We start from the raw sequence: 18,486 nt of genomic DNA, 5'->3' as shown, positions 1-18,486 counted from the left end.
CCACCCCTCCCCACCCCGGCTGGCGGGGAATCGAGGCATTGCTGCCTCTGGACCAGGCGTGCGTGGGGTGTCTGGGCTCCAGCTCGCCCTCTGGCCGGGCGGTAGAGAGAGAACCTGCCCTACCTCACGAGCTAGGGGTTTCATTGCAAGTTTATCTTTGGGGTCTGCTCGGAGGCCTGGGAAGGGACTGCGCTAGGCACTGAGTGGGTTAGGTCTAGCGATCAGGTTTCCTTCCCCCCATTCAAACCCCCGTCAAAGCCGAATTCCTCCCAGTTCTTTGCGCCAAAATTAACTGACCCAGGAGACCCTGTACTTTCTGACAGATTTGCCCTACACCGTCTTGACTTGAAACTTAGTTTTGTCCTGTTATTTTTCATTAAAAATTACTATTTTTGTCGGGTTTTTTTTCCTTCCCAATTTCAGTCATTGCTAAGCACAGCTTTAAGTGTTTGTGTTCGTTCGTGTGCGTTTTACAGACTTGGGGTAGGCACGACCCTGGAAACTCCCAGGATGAGCTTAGGGAGGGGAAGTTCATGTTCATGAGCGAGTAATAGATATTTCTGTTGACGGAAAGAATATCCAACTGTAAAGTCGTTTTCTAATGTACATTACAGATGGAGGTAAATTGTCTAACACTAAAAGACCTGATCAGCAGGCCGCCCAGACTAGATTTTGCAATTGAAGATGGGGAAAATGCACAAAAGGTAAGTGAACTTAAATACCTTAAGCTCTATCATATTTATGATGGTAATGTCTAATTCAGTTAAGGATTCCAGCATCCCACTTGTATTTGTCTTATAAACATAATAATCTTGGTGAACATTTTAGAACTATGCTTTTTTTTTAAGGGAGGAGACATCCAGCCATATCCTTAAGTTTCTCAGTCACTACGTAGTGGAAAGAGGCTAGGTTACGTGTAATGCTGAAGCAAACTTATATGAATCAAAGATATGCTAGACATGCAGTCAAAAGACTGTATTACTTAGTTATCAAGAGTAGAATTAATGCAGATGAACTTGCGAAACAGGCTCACAGACTTCCAGTAGGAGCTTATGGTTGGGGGTGTAGGGAGAAGGAAGTGGTTAGGGAGTTTGGGATGAACAGGAACACAGTGCTATATTTAAAACAGATAACCAACAAGGACCTACTGTATAACACAGGGAACTCTGCTCAATGTTATGTGGCAGCCTGGCTGGGAGGGGAGTTTGGGGGAGAAGGGATACATGTGTATGTATGGCTGAGTCCCTTTGCTATTCACCTGAAACTCTCACAGCATTTTTTGTTAATCAGTTATACCCAATACAAAATTTTTTTAAAAAGTAGAATTAGCTAATGCTGGTCAGGAATGTTAAGTCTCAGTTCCCAGGAAAACTCTGTGTGCTAGATTATTAAAGTATAGAGAGATGTTCTTCATACTGATGAACCAGCTCCTGGAGGCTGTCCCATCTTCCCAAGAGCATGAGCAGGGCCTCCCGATAAAGTGAATATTCACCAAGACTGAATATTTTCAGCACTCCTGCTGGTTTTGCACTGAGCTGTCCCTTGTGGTTTTGCATGCCTTGTAATTTGTAAGACAGTGGGGCTGTGTTCGAGAAACATTACGAAGTAACCAACCATAGCAGTGTCTAAACAGAACTCGTGTCATCACAATGCCCTTGCCAGCCAGTGCCCTACTGAGTAGGTGGGAAAGCTTGTTAGTAATGAACATCTAAGCATTTTGAGGCAGAGGCAAATAGATATGACATAGCCAGGTTTAGAAACCTTAAATATCAATCTGAGCACAGCCACTTCCTTAGGCATTGAACTTCTCTCGGTCCCTGAGCTTAATTTTAGGCTTGGTGTCCATCATGAAACTGCCTGACTGCAAAGCACCTGTTATATGGGCCTTTGAAGAATACTTGACAACCATTAATTTTGGATAGGTGTAAAATTAGATGCTTTTTCATGTATGATTTCCACCCTCCACCCCGGAATTTGATTTATTTTTGTTGCAAAAAGAAGTATACCAAAACATTAATGTTTTAAAGAGGACTTTTAAAAAATTCCATTTGCCATATGAGATTGGCAATGCCCAGACTTTAGAGTATATATTCAGAGTTTTGGTTTTGCAAGTTTCAGAGCAAAACTTTTTGTTTTTCTTCATAATTTGGATGGGACAGCCTTGAAAGAATGTGTATACCTTTAAGTAAGTAAGTAAGTGTTAGTCACTCAGTCATGTCTGACTCTTTGAGACCCGATGGACTGTAGCCCGTCTGGCTCCTCTGTGGGAGTCTCCAGGCAAGAATACTGGAGTGGGTAGCCATTCCCTTCTCTGGGGGCTCTTCCTGACCCCGGGATCAAACCTGGGTCACCTGCATTGCAAGCGGATTCTTTACCGTCTGAGCTACCAGGGAAGCCGTGTGTATACCTTGGCACAGAGACAAAGCCAAGGGGGGAGAAAAGGCAAAGTTGGTATCCACTTCTTTCCTTCCAAGTGGGTGATTTTTTATCAAGTGCTTTCAACAAGGGTGCTTTCCTACTCTAGCCCAGTAAGTACTTTGCCTGGCTGAGCTTTCATATGTTAGCGGGTTTAGAGAAAACTCCAGATGACTCCATAGAGATTTAGGAAAGTGACTAAAATGTTTGAGATAGAATACAGGGCTTATTTCACCTGTCAAAGAGATGGCAGAGGAAGAGATGAGTGCTCCAGGAGATGCTCGATGGGGCTTTCATCTCTCTTTTCACATTGCTGGAAAGGAAAGGAAAGAGGAATTCTAGGGACGCTAAGAATGTGGGATTTGGAGTCAGATTTGGCTTTGAGTTCCTCTTCTACCATTTGTTAGCTCCGTAAGCTTGAGTAAATTTATTATTCAGTTTTTCAACAAATATTTATGTTCCAGTTGCTGGGGGTACCGTGTTTTAATAAATCTCCTAGCTTCCCTAAGCCTATTTTTTATTTTATGAATTGGAATTAGTAAGTAGACGCTCTTCTCTGGGTGTCTATAAAGCACCCAACAATCCATATTGTTCACCCTTACTCAACTGAACTGACAGCTCGAAGATAAATATGACGCAGGCCTGGCCCTCAGTTACCTCAGAGATGTTTCAGGGGCTCAGATGTAAACTCACCAACTAGCCTGTGATTTGTTAAGTGCTCTAGGAGTGGGAACCAGTTGCCCCAGCAGAACAGAAGAGTAAGAAAGAAATTCACGAGGAGTCTAGAGGAAGTTGGAAAGCTTCACTGGGGAGATAATACTTGGGCTGAGGATTTCAGCCTATCCGGGAACAAGAGGAATAAGATGGCCTTTGTAGGCAGAAGAATCATATGAGTCTGTGTGGTGTGGACATTCAAGAAATGTTCAAAATTTCCAGAGTGGCCAGAAGCCAGTGGTACTGCCTGAAACCCTCTGGTGGGTGCCTGGAACAGTGTCCTATGGGTCAGTCAGCATGTAGAGGACTTATCTTTCTTGACAGTCTGATCTTCATTGGTCACAGGCTATAGTACTGCATACTTCTTACCACTCACGGAGAAACTTTTCTTTAAAACATAAAGTTTACTGTGCCCAAGTTGTGAGATTATAAACAAGACTTTCCTTTTTGGTTGTCTGTACTGCATTTAGGAATGACTAAAGAAGAAAAAGGATGGTTTGGGATGAAGGAGTGGACAGGAAAGATTGAGCTTTGGGAGGCCTGTGTGAAGGGGGTGACACTTGAGCTAGGTCTTGAAGGAATGAATGCTAAGACTTAGGCAAGTGGAAAGGAAGGACACTAGTAAAGAAGTGGAAGCTAACATAGTAAATTTGGGGACCTCACCTAGACTTAGTGGGCATGGCTTTTCTTTGAAGGTCATTCATCTTTTGCATGCTAAGTTGCTTGAGCTGTGTCCAACTCTTTGCAACCCTATGAACTATAGCCCATCGGGCTTCTCTCGCCATGGGATTTTCCAGGCATGAATACTGCAGTGGGCTACCAAGCCCTCCTCTAGGGGATCTTCCCAACCCAGGGATCAAGCTCAAATGAAGGTGAGTTCAACTCGAAGCATTTATTTATACCCCTGTGCTTACAGGTAAATAAATAAATATGTGCAAGAGGCAGTTGATTGCCTGATTTGGGAATTCATGGAAGGTTCTAGCCAGATACAAACTTGGGAATTTTAAAATACATGTTGGTTTTAAAGCCATGAGTGGGTGAGCTGCCCTGGAGAGCAAATAGGGAAGTGTGGAGGGCTGAAGTTTCTAAGAGCAGAAAATGAGGAACCTATGAAGGAGGCTGAGAAGGAACAGTCACAAATAGAAAGAGAACCAAGAGAGAAAAAGTGCTGGCTCAGAAGGACTGAGAATTCCATAAAGCAAATAGTCGACAGTCTTAACCGTGGCAGTGAGGTCAAATGCGGTTGACTTGTCACCTAAGATGGGATCTAAACGAGAGCAGTGAATAAGAGCAGACTGGTGGTTTGAGGAACCCCCAGAGATGGGCAGGGGAAAGTCCTAGGTGCAGATTACTCATTCTGGAACATGTGCTCTGAAGGGGAGGAGCATGTGTCAATGACTAGGAGACATCTCCGGATGTGCCTGTCATATTTGCAATGAGTATAAAGAGTAGTTGGGTTTCACTGGGCAAAGCTTAGCCTGTGGCAGCAACACGATGGTGTAAGCAGCGGTTCAGATGTGATAAGAGGCGGGACAGGCTTGAAGAAACACGAGTGGACTGTTTATGCAAAATGTAGGACATGCATGAAGTGGGACTGGAAAAAAGGTTGGCACAGTATCACCAGGGGCCTTGAATGGGCTGCTGCTAACGTGATCAAGGCTGCATCTGAGAGAGAGGCAAGGTCATTTCCAGGGTGTGGCAGCTTTTTCCTGGCAAGCAGATCTGACATGGAGATTAGCGGACAGGTGGTGTGTCAGTGAGTGCCCTGGGGACGGTGCCCATTTAAGGAACAAGAAGGCAGCAGAATGAGACAGCGGGTGAAGTGGAGCAGTAGATCAGTCTCCGTGGAACTCGGGTTCACCCTGAGGGAAGCTCTGGGATGACCTCCCCGGAGTGGTTCTGAGTCTGGGCAAGAGGACCAGGCTTTTCCATGTCGGTGTGGCCTCTCCCAGCCCCTGAGGATGGTCCTGGTCTCTCAGGAAGGGGTGTGTCCTGGACGAGTCGGTCCTCTTCAGTCAAAGCATGAAGATGCTTACTGTTGGCATTAGTCCAGCAGCTAGGGAAATGAGGCACTCATTCCTCAAGAGAGCTGGGTACACCCCAGTGTCCACTGCATGGCTGGGCAGCCTTGCTGGGAAGCCTTGGAGATAGGTACTTTGGTCTGAACTCCTTATTTTATAGATCCGGAAACTTGAGTCCAGACAAAACCAACACTGTCCAGTATCAACAAAATACAGAGTGGAGCCCAAAACCAGGTTTCTCAATCCAGTCACTTCCTCCACCTTCCACAACGTCAGGATTTGGGGATGGACAGACGGATGGAGCACGGTGTGATTAGGTTACAACTGACTTTCTGCCCACCTGAGACCTCAAAACAAATTTCTGAGACCTCAAAACAATTTTCTGTCTTATTTTCTATTGATGTAGAGGTGTGGTAACGATCGTAACCTACCACGTGACCTGACTCCCCTTCTATTTACCCAGGGATTGAACTTGGGTCTCCAGCATTGCAGGCAGATTCTTTACCATCTGAGCTATCAGGGAAGCCCCAAGTATGACTTAAACTGTAGTGAAAATACATCAAAGTGCTAGAGGAAATAATTGATCTAAATTGCTCCTCAGTAGGAAAAAGTAGGAGGAGCTCAAGGTTCCTCGGAAGACAGCTACCACGGAGGCAGTGGAGGAGGAGGAAGACTCTCTGCCCCTCCGCAAGCCTGGACCACGCCCTCCACCATGGGGAGACCTTTTAAAATAACTCGATAATCAAAGCCCGTTGTTCCTTTTGCACCTATGAGGGGCAAGGCATTGTGCCAAAAATAGTGAAGAATGAGGCATGTGGAACTAGCTCCCTGACCTCCAGAGGTGCACAGTCTCCTTAATGAGACAAGACACACGCCCAGGAAGTTAAATAGCAATACGATGTGCTCTGTTCTATTAGCTCTGAGCTCAAGGATGGATGGTAATAAAGAACAAGAAAGTTGGGGGAGAGAATAGCTAAGTTTTATTGAGTGCTCACTATATGCCAGGAACTGTTCTCATAACTCTGGAGATCAGTATTTTTATGAACTCATTTTCAGTTGAGAGAATTAAAATACAGTGAGGAGAAGGAAATTGCCTGCACTCACCCTGCTGATGAGCTGGCCCTACCAGCCTGCATGCAGAACTGCTACCCATGCCGCCTCGCCCTAGATGTTTGTGGGGATCGGTGGCCTGCTGGGTACTCTGGAGCTGTGAAAAAGATAACTCCATCCCAATTCATACTCCAGACAAGCTTATTTCTAGATGCAGAATTTCGGAAACTTGGATGCAGGAATTCAGAAAATGTTATCAGCTATTTCTTGCCCTACCCATGACTTTTATACTGAATGAGTTTGTATGTGACCTCTGTGTGCCTCAGTTTCCTCATCTGTCGGCTTGAAAAATAATAGTACCTAGGTTAGAGGACTGGATGAGGAGTTAGTGGCGTAAAGTGCAAGGACCAGGACATCCCTGGTGGTCCAGTGGTTAAGAATCCATCTGCCAGTGCTGGCGATGTGGGTTCGATCCCTGATCCGGGAAGATTCCACACGCCACGGGGCAGCTGAACCTGTGCCCCACAACTGCCAAGGCCACCTGCTCTAGAGCCTGCGTGCTACAACCAGACAGGCCACTGCGCTGAGAAGCCTGCTCGCTGCAACTCGAGAAAGCCCAGGTGTAGGAACAAAGATACAGTGCAGCCAAAAAAAAAAAAAAAAACTGCATGAAACCGGTATTGTCTGTAGCACATAATATGCACTCAGTACTTTCCCTTGAGAGTTCTCCTGTAGAAGACTCATCAGAATTGCACCCTAGCAGGGACTTGTTAAGAGATCTAAGGAGATATAGGCTGCATGCTGACTGCTGCAGTGATATAAGAAATTGTCACCCCCATCTCTGCTCCCTTCCCGTTACCCTAGGACAGAACTCACTCACCATGGCTAGCTGGCAGCTTCCACTGATCCAAGGAACAAGAGATGGCCTGCTACCATGAATTCCAGTTTCTCCCAAACAATTCTTTTTCCCTTTCCACTTGTTGCTCATTTATAGGAAAACACTTTTTTAAAACCACTTCTCAGCCAAAATCTAAGCATGCAGTAAGCTATAGAGTGATACTGTGTACAGGAATATCAAATATGCAACTCACCCACCTTGCTAATTATGTCAGGCACAATTGCCTGGAGGTGAATTCAACTATGGGAAGGGCAGAATCTTTTCTGGTTTTGAATGGCAAATCTTATTCTGCAGGAAAGATATTCATTTCAGAAACTAACTTCATAGTTTTACATGTGAGTTCTGAGTACTCAGTCCTTTTTCTTAATGGATTAGCAGAGCCATCATTAATCTTTTCTTATAATTAGCTAAGACATTTTACTTAAAGTTATGGTCTAGGGAAAGGTGCTAGTCCACAAACTTCTATCAAGCTGCAAAAAATCAATAGCAGAACTTGAGAGTTTAGCATTCAGAAACCTCTGTAGTAATTGGATCTTGCCCCTATAACATCTAAGCCTGTGATCAGTGGTCTCTTGTTGGACAAGCTATAGGTTGGGTTGAGTGGCAAACTCAAGGGGAGAGTCACATGTGATGGGAGTTGCATGTGGGTTCTATGAAGGAAGACCTTGTGTCAGCCTGCGGGAGTTTGGAAGTGCCTTCAACAATGGTAGTTTGAGAAGCAGCACTCTAGGGGAGGGACCATACATTGCCGGATGGTTTGAAATGTGGCCTTCTGTGGATGTCCTTCCATTAACTGCTGTGTTAGCACTGGTGAACACTGAACAAAAATATAATCACTCTTCACTAGTTAGTGCAAACTTGTGAATAGTGTTTTAAAAATATGTCACTGAGAAGCAATATGGACGCAACCCACATTGGCTCTTATTGTCATCCCCGACTCTTATAAACATCCACCAGTGACATACTCTCATGCCTTCTTTCACACAGATGCCGTGAAAAATGTTTAAAAGGAGTAGCCAATTATAATCAGTTTCTCATTGGAACCACCTTTTGATTCCCATGGATCCTTCTGTTTGTCTTCTTTCGTCGTATCTTGATATTTTTCAGCCCTGGACATGTGGTCTCTTTGCAGTTTCTTGTCTTAGTGAATGATGGGATCAAAGTGCACTCTTAGCTGACACCTGCCCTTTCTCATTTTTGCTAAAAGGTCTTTTTTTTTTTTTAATAGGAAAATATATTTGTTGATCTCTCAAGGATGGCCCCAAAGACGCCAATAAAAAGTGAGCCAATTGACTTGTCAAAGCAAAAAATCTTCACTCCAGAAAGAAATCCCATCACTCCGGTTAAGCCTGCTGACAGACAGCAGGCAGAACCATGGACGCCCACCGCTAACCTGAAGATGCTCATTAGCGCTGCCAGCCCGGACATAAGAGACCGAGAGAAGAAAAAAGGACTGTTCAGGCCCATTGAGAACAAAGATGATGTGTTTACAGCCTCCCTGCAGGTATACAGGCTGTGCCCCTAAGGGCTTTCATAGAATTGAAAATTTTTAACCTAATTATTAAAAAGTCACAGAATTCTTAACTTTTTGGTTGCTATTGAGTTGAAAGTCCTCTTCTACTTAATCCTTTTATTTATTTACAGCTGAAGTGGGACTCTCAGTCTGTCTCATTTTTCATAATGAGTGTTTTATATTCTTCAGTTTTTTTTCTCTCTCTACCAGTACGAGTTTTTTTAAGGATAATTTTTTTAAGCAATTTAACATTGCTTAAATTATTGCTTAAAAAAGATATTTAATAATTTTGATTTAATGAAGAAATTTGGATTTTTTAATGCTGCCATGAATTATAATTTTCACTCTGATTTAATAATAATCTAAATATTTTTGATTGGGGAAATTTTGTCATTCTCCCATGTATGTTTAGTTCACTGGTTTAATGCTTTAACATTAAGTTGTCTTTAAATTACCTGTCCTGTAGGAACCAGGGCTCTTGAACAAGCAGCATATATATACTTTTTTTAAAAAGTCTTTCTTGGGACTTAAATTGAGCCTTTTTCAAATGTGGGTTGATAAGACAAGGGAACTTGTTTAATATGCTTACAATAAGAAAGAGTGAGGAAGATTTAGCTGTCCTTGTTCAGGTCTGTCAACGCTTGGTAAATTGTGAAAAATAAGCTTGGTGACACAATGCAGGCAAGTCCATCTCAGATTTTCATGTTAATAGGAATTACACAGGATCTTAGGAAAAAATAGATTCTAATACATCAGGTCTGAGGGAGGGCCTGAGGTTTTTACAGCTGCTGCTGCTGATCTACAGCCTGATGAGCACACTGTCTCAAGGGTGTAGCAACCTGTAAATTATTGCGTTGTTCATTTTTTAATTTAACCAGTAGACTCAGCCTCGGGGCTTCCATGGTGGCTCAGATGGCAAAGAATCTACCTGCAATACAGGAGACCTGGGTTTGATCCCTGGGTCGGGAAGATCCTCTGAAGACGGGAATGGCAACCCACTCCAGTATTCTTGCCTGGAGAATCCCATGGACAGAGGAGGCTGGGGATCTGCAGTCCCTGGGGTTGCAGAGTCAGACACAACAGTGACTAACACACATGCAGAGACTCAGCCTCAAATCACAAAGGAGGAGGAGTTCCGTTCAGAGAAAGCAGTAGGTAAAAGGTTAAGACAATTAGGTTAGGAAGAGTATTTGAACGAGAATTTGGGATGGTAAGGATGAGGATGGGGATGCAGTCCCACCCACTGCAATTTCTCCTTCAGGATGTTAACCGTGACATCTCCCCCCTCCCCTCTGTCCGCCCTCTGTAGCTTGATGTTGTGGATGACAGTGCTGTGGATGAGTTTGAAAAGCAAAGGCCAAGCAGAAAACAGAAAAGTTTAGGACTCCTGTGCCAGAAGTTTCTAGCTCGCTATCCAAGTTACCCTCTGTCAACTGAAAAAACTACCATCTCCCTAGATGAAGTTGCTGTCAGTCTCGGTATGTATCATGGGATCACCTGGAGGCCTGTCTCCAGTTATGGTGGGAAATTGAGTCCTCTGGCAAGCCGAAGGCTCCAGATCACCTCCTCTATTAAGTAAAGAGCAGGCCCTCCAAAAGAGTGAGGACAGAGGAGCAGGTAGAGTTTTTCTTCTGTCGTTATCGTTATGCATAGAATCCCAGGGAGCCTTCTAGGCCTGAGGGTCAAACAAATATTTGGTTTCTTTAACCTCAAAAAATGTGTTTGCAAAAGACTCACGTTACAAATTAATAGCTAACACCTTAATTCTATCTTATTTCAGACAGACTCAAAAGATTTTTAGAAATATCCTGCTGTTGATTTTTTTTTTTTAATGCTTCTAAGAGTTCAGAACTGCTATTATTTCTGTTACAAAGCCAAATTTGAAAGCAAGAGAGTTATGTTTGAAGCCCTGTACTGTGACCTTCACAGCAAGTCTGCCCAACTAGAAAAAGCACATCTGGATATAATTCAAACAGCTAAGCCTTATAACAAAGAGGAATACATCCATCCACATGGTGTGACTGGGTGTCATGTACAGTGGTGTCTGGGCTATAAATATGCAGGCAGCTGATCCAAGTAGAGACTCCTAGTGGACATGGCTTGCAGTTAGTTTCACAAGAACATACTGTTGACGATGAATAAGTAGAAATCACAATGATTTGAAGATGTCAGAGTGTCGCCTTAACAAATTAGGACAATTTACATATAGGGGAAAAAAGTCTCAAAGAAGTCAGCCTAGTAGTCTTTACGAGCCTGGAGGAGGACATGGCAACCCACTGCAGGATTCTTGCCTGGAGAATCCCATGGACAGGGGAGCCTGGGAGGTCCTTCGGGTCACAAAGAGTCAGACACGATGGAAGTGACCTGATGCGCGCACACACGCATGCAAGGCTTTATGACAGATTATACTTTTAGTTGGTTTATTAGTTCTGTATCTTCCCATAGCCCTAAGAATGTGGCTCAGTTGATCCTTGTCAATCTGAATTATTCAAATGGATGGTTAAAGAGATTTGCTGGAAATTGAAGTAAAGAGGAGCCAGTGGTTGCGAGGGGAATACCGTGGGCTGGACTTTGGGTAAGACAGAACTGGATTTGAAGCCCAGCTTTCTAATGTGTAGACTGAGAGAGATTTAAAAAGTTAATTAATCTTTTCTCAGTCATAGCATAGAAACCAGAGCACCTACTTTGCAGAAGCTTAGAAAAGTTAGGAGTCATGTCAGTAACGTCCCCAGCTCAGGGCCTGGCTTAGTAACTTATTGCTCCCTGGAACTACTTCTACTCAGCTGTTACGAGAGGTTCCCCCTGCCCACTTCCACAACCCTCGAGCTGTCCTGTCAACCTGGACAGCCAGGAAAAGGAAGCAGAGAGCTTTGACAGGGGAGCTGTTTCAGAACCCAGGAATAGGATGCAGTATTCTGGCTTTGGTAGCAATGAAACGAGATGTGAGCCAGCTGGACAGAAGCTTGGTGTAGACATAGCTGAGGCACTGGGTCCTAGAAACCAGTCTGAAGAGGTTGAGGGTAAAAGAACAGATCATACAGTGCCTTTCTCATTGGGTTCCTCTGTACACCCACCCCTTATCAAGAGATCTTGCTGATATCAAAGCAGAAGAAAACAGATTAGATGTTGGAAGGCTGCCTTACAGGTCCCAGGGAGGACAGGAGAGTGGACTCCTGCTCTCATATGGGCTGTGGGTCTCCTGTTATAACCGTCTGGAGCAGAAGTCCAAGGCTTTTGCAACAACTTCCTACTGTGTCATGATTTTCCAGGCCTGCCAAATGAACTCTCTGTCTCTCTTCATGTGAGATAAGACGGGGTCCCTTCCTGGAAGCTACTTCCAGGGTAACCATCTCCTTAATTGAGTCTAAATTCCTGGCCCTATCCCAGGTCACAAGCTGTAAGACCAGATTTTAACCAAGGACCTACAGAGCATTCAAATTGCACTGTTTCCCAGTTTCTGCTCTCATGTAGATTTGATACTGATATTACAGGTAAGACATTAAAGGGAATGACTTTAGTAAATGGAAAATTACACAGCCTAGGAAAATTTACTGGGCTGAGATGCTCTTGATAAGCTCTGTGGGGCATAGGGAAGCGTGGTAACAATGAGTAAAGGCTTGCGGGCATAACCAATGCCATGACTAGGATGAATAGGATTGCCTTGAAGACAAAAGGAAGAGAAGGCTCAGCGCCAGGGACAGTCTTTCTGACAGAGCAACCTGCAGGACTTGAGGTCTGTGAAATGCAGCTTTTAGATACACCCAGCCAGTGGACAGCTAAACTCAATCCAGATTGCAGAAATGAGTGATTAGTCAGGCAGCACACCTATTGTGCATGTCAGGCGGTATCTTACTGTCTAAGTGGTCCGAATTGTCCTTTTATTTCTTATTTCTTCCTTTATTTCTTGGGATGTCTAGCCACTAGATGGAGACTTAACAGCTCCTATCTAATACAAAATAACAAAACAGTCGGGCATATGGCTGGCCCTGGGGTGTCTCAGTTGCATTCACATGACATTTCTAATGGGAAGGTTTATGGCGAGTTACGTTCTAAACGAGATGTGTTAATATATGGAAACAGACTGGACCCAGGGCCCAGGCAGATCTGGACAAGGGGCTGCTGACTGTCCTGCCAGCACCGTCCAGCAGGCATCTGGCAGCGGAGCGAGAGCTTTTGGAGGGTGAAGAGCCTTTCAGGGTCATGAGCTGAAATGTTCTGATTGACTGTGAAATGCCTCTTCAAGCGGGGATAGCACTTCCTCTCAGCTCCACAGTTTTCTTGTAATCTGGTCTATTTCTTGTGTTAAGTCTTTGTAAAGCCAAGAGCTGCATACCCTGAGTCTGCTCTGATTATACAACAGCTGTTGGCAAGCGAAGGGGAAGAAGGCATTTTTGTTGCTGGGCCCTTTTGCTTGGAGATGCCTGGCAGCATTTGTTACGGATACTTAGGCAAGAGCAAGAAGGGCCAGTGAGTCCCAAAAGCCTAAGTGTCTATTGCATAACAGGATGAGACACAGATGGGAGGTTTAAAAAATCTGTTTCTACTGTCACCTTGAATGCCAGCAGGAATTTTAGATATCTCCAGCGCCACACAGGACGTACTTACAAAATAATGTACAAAGAGCAGATAAATTAACACCTGTCAGAATCCCTTTAAGTTTATTTTCGCACTGAATCCTCCTCATTTTGTGAGATAAATACCCAGGCACAGAAAGAGTAAGTAACTTCCAGGCTCACCCAACTAGTAAGGGATAACACAGGGATTCCAGTTCAGGCAATCTGACCCTGAAGACCCCACGCTTAACCCATGGAAATATTTTTAGTAAATTCAATAGACTGCTGATAATCCTGGATATTTAGGGAGTGCTGCATAAGTGGGTAGGGAATCTGTGAGCTGGCTGGTCAGCCTGTGCTCCTCTGTTGGGCCGTATGGCAGGACACGGGGCGTGAACACGGGGGATTGTCCATGGCTGCGACTGGCACACAGAGACCTGTATGTGCCAGCCCTGGCCCTGGCTTCCGCCTGCACCCTGAGGAGGGTGCCCAAGCTCTTGACTCCTAAGTTTCCAGCACAAAGTAGGAAACAGAATATTTACCATCTGTGTTCCCTACTAGCCATTACAAGAATTAACAGTGTAATTTTTTCACATCATTCAAACTTCAGGAAGGAGAATGTGGTCCAATAATGAGCTTACAGTTATTGGACACAGTTTTATAGTCTGTATAATTAGGACTAACTACAAGTCAAAATCAACCGTCCAACCTTCATCGAGCATTTATTACTATGATGCATGTTGCTCAATCCCACCAGTTTTAACATGTTGAAGTGTTCATGTGGTTTGCCTAACAGGTTCAAAGAAAAGTTGCTCTACTATTTATGTAATACAGATGGAACTATCATCCATCTCAAGGTGGATGTTTACCCTAGATCTTATCAAGAGTTGGATCCCAAGAAGAAAAAAGAAAAATAATTTCTGTTGCTTGCATTCTCATAGGATGAATTTGTTGAGCAATTATATTTGCTGGGCAAAGCATCACACAAAATAGTTCACAGACAAGGCCCAAGCCTTCAAGGAATTTATACTCATAAATGTTCTTCGGGGCTTCCCTGGTGGTCCAGTGGTTAAGATTCTGCACTTCCACTGCAGGGGGCCCAGATTTGATCCCAGATTGGGGAAGTTCAGCATGACAGTGGTTGGCTTCTATTTTTCAAACAGGCGTTGAAAGGAGACGCATCTATGACATTGTAAACGTGCTGGAGTCGCTGCATCTGGTCAGCCGGGTGGCCAAGAATCAGTACGACTGGCATGGTAGGCACAGCCTGCCCAAAACCCTAAGGAACCTCCAGAGATTAGGAGAAGAGCAGAAATATGAGGAGCAGATGGCACACCTCCAGCAGAAAGAGCTCGACCTGATAGATTATAAATTCGGAGAACGCAGAAGAGATGGCTGTCCCGATTCCCAAGATCCACAGTTACTGGATTTCTCCGAAGCAGACTACCCCTCCTGTGAGTCCCCTGGGCCCACAGCGGTCTCTTCTGAAGATGGGGAGGGCCAGGTGGGCCACCCTGGAGGCATGTGGCCTCTCGGTCTCTCGCATGGAGACGGGCAGACAGATGGCTTCCCAACTGGGCTGCCCACTCCACCTCACGGGAAACCTGTCTAGTGGCAGTTTCACTTGGTGTCTGGTGTGTTTGGATCATAGGTGGCGAGTAGCATTCCAGTTTCAGATTGACAGTCCCACACTGCTGCCTGTTTGTGAGCCCTTAAGGAAAATTTACTTGGAAAGAAGTTCTCTCTTCAAGAGTCTATTTGTTCCATTATATGTTGGAGTGGACAACTTAGAAAAGAACCCAATTTGCAGGAAATGCTGATGAGGAAGACAGACAACCTTTCATTTGATACTGAATTTTTCTTACTTACATTGTATTACATTGTTCTCCCCCCTCCTAGCTGCCGTGTCTGCTGTCCTTCTTTGATCTTTATTCTCACCCTAATCCTCCTTGCTAAGCTGATGAAGTGCAAATGTTCCTTATGTTTCACTTGCAAATATAAGAAATAGATATGGGAGGGTGGGCCTGGCTGTCATTCCATTCACTACCTCATGCCTTTAATTTCACCCTATGAACCAGTCTTTATCCAAATAACCAGAGGAGACAGCCATCTGTCGGGGATGATTTGCTTGTCATCTGTGGGAACACACATCTAAGCAATGTCTCTTGCTTACTTATTGTTTATTTCTTTAACTTATTTCCAGAATGCAATGGAAGAGGTGGGTGCCTCCTATGTAGATGGTGTCTTCGAGCTCTTGTGGGCTCAGAGAAATACAGGTGGAGCTCTTGCCTTTAAGGGAAGAGTTGATGTTCTGAAAGCAGTTCCTGATCCCCGCTCTGTCCTTCCACCCTTCTCCTCTAGTCTTCTCCAAAATTGCTCCATAGATTCTATTCAGTGGAGTATGAGTATAAAGCACTTCAGAATTTATACCAACTATAGAATAATTTTAGGACGCGAAAAAGAATCTATCTTGTTTCTTTATGAACCATCTTTTTGTGATGTGTGGCCAAGTGGTGATCAAAAGTGATCTCTCCATCTGCTAACAGAGTTAGATAGGTCTGGCAAACTATAAGTACAGTCTTTCTTGTGGTAGATTATATGTTCTGATGCTTTTGTTTCATTCCCTTTGTAGCATCTGCAAACAGTCGGAAAGACAAGTCTCTGAGAATTATGAGCCAGAAGTTTGTCATGCTGTTCCTGGTCTCCAAAACCAAGATAGTTACTCTTGATGTGGCTGCCAAAATACTGATAGAAGAAAGCCAAGATACGCCAGACCATAGTAAATTTAAAAGTAAGCATCTTCACTCAAATCCACTTAGCACAGAAAGGGTGGGGTTTCATCAGTTGATGTTTGCAGCTTTGGAGATTTTTTAGCAAATTATTTTGTTGAGATGTACACTCCTTCTTGCCTTCTTTAAGCTTCTTGGTGCTGTGAGAGGTAAGTTGATCACATCCTAGAACTCCTGTGAAAGTTCTGCCTGATGCCTTTTCCTCAGCAGAGTGGATGCTGGAGGCAGAATGGCGTCCCACAGATGCATGTCAGGGAGGGTGTCAGAGGCTTTGAGTTTCTCTTTAGCATCGCTGCATCCAAGATGGAATGTCTGAGTTTTCTTTCCCTTTTCTCCTCACCCCCCGCATACTCTTCTGATGGGTGGACATGAAAGTTGTCTACAGGTAAGAACCAGAAGAACAGCAGGGGAAGGGGTGGGGGGAGCGGTGGAACATGGATGCTGGACAGGAGAGTGTTTCGAGTTTCACACCCAGAACATCTTCCTTTTCCGCCAGGCCTGGGTCCTGAGCCAGAGACCTTGGCTGCTGGTAGCTCATTCAAGCCCTGGAAACTGTGAATTCAACATTCTCTAGCTTTTGTTTGTTTCCAGCTGGAAGTATAGCCACCCTGTGGGAGAAAGGACTAAATAAAATCCAATTCTATCAGGATTGGGAAGAATACTGCATGTGGGGTGAACTTGAGGTTTCAGGCCGATAACCAGAGCCCTCTGCTTATCCTAGCCCTGTGTTCAAGTGGCTCTCCTCCCTGCAAGTTGACTTCTTGGGTAGAGCTTACTTTGTGGGCATCATCCTGCCTGTCTCATGTGTTACCGCCCACCCCTCTGAATTCCTCCTCCAGTGTATGTGTTTTCAAATGTCTCTCCCTGAACCTCTCAGACCCAGGGCGTGCCCACCCAGCCCTCCTCCACTGGGTATCCGCCAGGGCGAGAGGAGAGACGCTGACTGTCTTCAGCACAGTCATACCGCGTGACCTCAAGCCCTGGACAGCCTGTGTGCCGGCAGTGCAGCCTCGCCAAGAGCTCCAGGGAGCCCCTGTCACTGTCACAGCCCAGCTGCCTGGGAGAGTGGGTAGCCCCGTCTCCTGCAGGGAGAGACTCCAGGCAAGCTTCTGACAAGCCACAGATCAGAATGACATTTCCTAAAGCCTTTAATTACAGCCCATTTGCCTCCCTCGGTGTTTTTGCAATCACAGTGATCCCAGCCTGTTACCAAGTGCCTCTGGTAGGAAGCGTGAAGCTGTGAAAGCAGAAGGACACCCTGACCTTCGCTGAGTGGGGTGATCAGACGCTGAAATCCTAAGTGATTTCACATGGGAGCCACTGGCCTCTCATGATACCCCACTGCTCTCTGCTGGAGGCTGCTTTGGTGGCTGAGAAAGTGACCGGTCACACAAACTAAGGTAGTGATGTCCTGGACCAAGGTATGGTGTGACCGCAACTGTTTTTTATGTCTTCAAGCAAAGGTACGACGCCTCTATGACATAGCCAATGTGCTGACCAGCTTGGCGCTGATAAAGAAAGTGCATGTCACGGAAGATCGAGGCCGGAAACCTGCCTTCAAGTGGATCGGCCCTGTGGATTTCAGTTCCACAGGTAAGGCATGGTGTTGCTCCAGACCATCTCATGCATAATCCCCAGTTGCTGTTTTGAAGCATACACCTACCACATGGTGAGACTGATCTTCACCTTCATCTCCCATCACCCACGTCACATTCAAAATTAGACTTATGCCGCCAGCCTGGGAACAGTGAGCCTTAGTCTACAAGTGGTTATGCTGGCAGCTCACACACAGAGAGCTTAGAACCTGGCAGTTTCTGAAACTATTAAATTACAGCTCATTGGCTTTTTTTTAATTTCATTTCAAAGTTCCTGGAAGTTTGGGCCTGAGGATTAAAAATAATGCTTCATTTTAACAAGTTTTTGGGTTTTTTTTTTAATTTTAAAAATGATGCTTCTTATGAACTCTGGTTGTTTCTGCATTAACAAAATAAAACATTGTTTTTCTTTGAAATTCCAGATAATGTAAAAATTATATCAGTTACTGTCACAAAACTCATAGTTGGTAAGATGACACCTAAACATAGTATGGCTGTAATGAACACCTTTTCTGTAATTTATTTAAAACGTTGCAAGTGTCATAATTTTACTCAATTAGAGCAAAAGAGGGTATTATCTTCTACTTATTTTACAGGTAGTATTTGTGCAACTGGGGACTGGATCTTTCTGCACCAGCTACTTATGTATAGCTATACTGCCTGGAAAAAAGCCATTAAAGTTATTTTTAAATTGCCCTTCCAATGTTAGTCTTATTAGTATAAATTCCTGCACTTAACCCAGGCTTATAAAAGATATAGCTCTCTACCTCACTTTGTAACACATTATTCACTGAGAAACTAGATGAAGCCACTTATAACCAAGTATAATTAATTCAGCAAGTACTTACTGCGTGTGAACTATGCAGGCAAAGTTCATTTTATTGCACTGAGCAGGTAATGCATTTTTCACAAATTGAACATTTGTGGCAACTGTGTGT

The 18,486-nt window shown here is 44.4% G+C and overlaps 1 protein-coding gene across 3 annotated transcripts in view; it reads left to right on the top strand.

Moving 5' to 3' along the window:
* Window positions 1–18,486, top strand: part of E2F7 (E2F transcription factor 7) — a 45,160-nt gene that overhangs the window by 7,901 nt on the left and 18,773 nt on the right. For all 3 annotated transcript variants that reach the window (XM_070454236.1, XM_070454235.1, XM_070454237.1), the window contains 6 exons: window positions 615–704; window positions 8,327–8,602; window positions 9,921–10,089; window positions 14,328–14,618; window positions 15,797–15,955; window positions 17,412–17,546. In XM_070454236.1, coding sequence (XP_070310337.1) covers window positions 615–704; window positions 8,327–8,602; window positions 9,921–10,089; window positions 14,328–14,618; window positions 15,797–15,955; window positions 17,412–17,546 — 1,120 coding nt within the window. The remainder of the gene's footprint in view (window positions 1–614; window positions 705–8,326; window positions 8,603–9,920; window positions 10,090–14,327; window positions 14,619–15,796; window positions 15,956–17,411; window positions 17,547–18,486) is intronic.

The sequence above is a fragment of the Odocoileus virginianus genome, chromosome 24 (genome assembly GCF_023699985.2).
Source record: "Odocoileus virginianus isolate 20LAN1187 ecotype Illinois chromosome 24, Ovbor_1.2, whole genome shotgun sequence".
NCBI lineage: Eukaryota > Metazoa > Chordata > Mammalia > Artiodactyla > Cervidae > Odocoileus > Odocoileus virginianus.
Note: the sequence above shows the minus strand (reverse complement) of the source record. Positions and strands in the feature narration are given on the sequence as shown.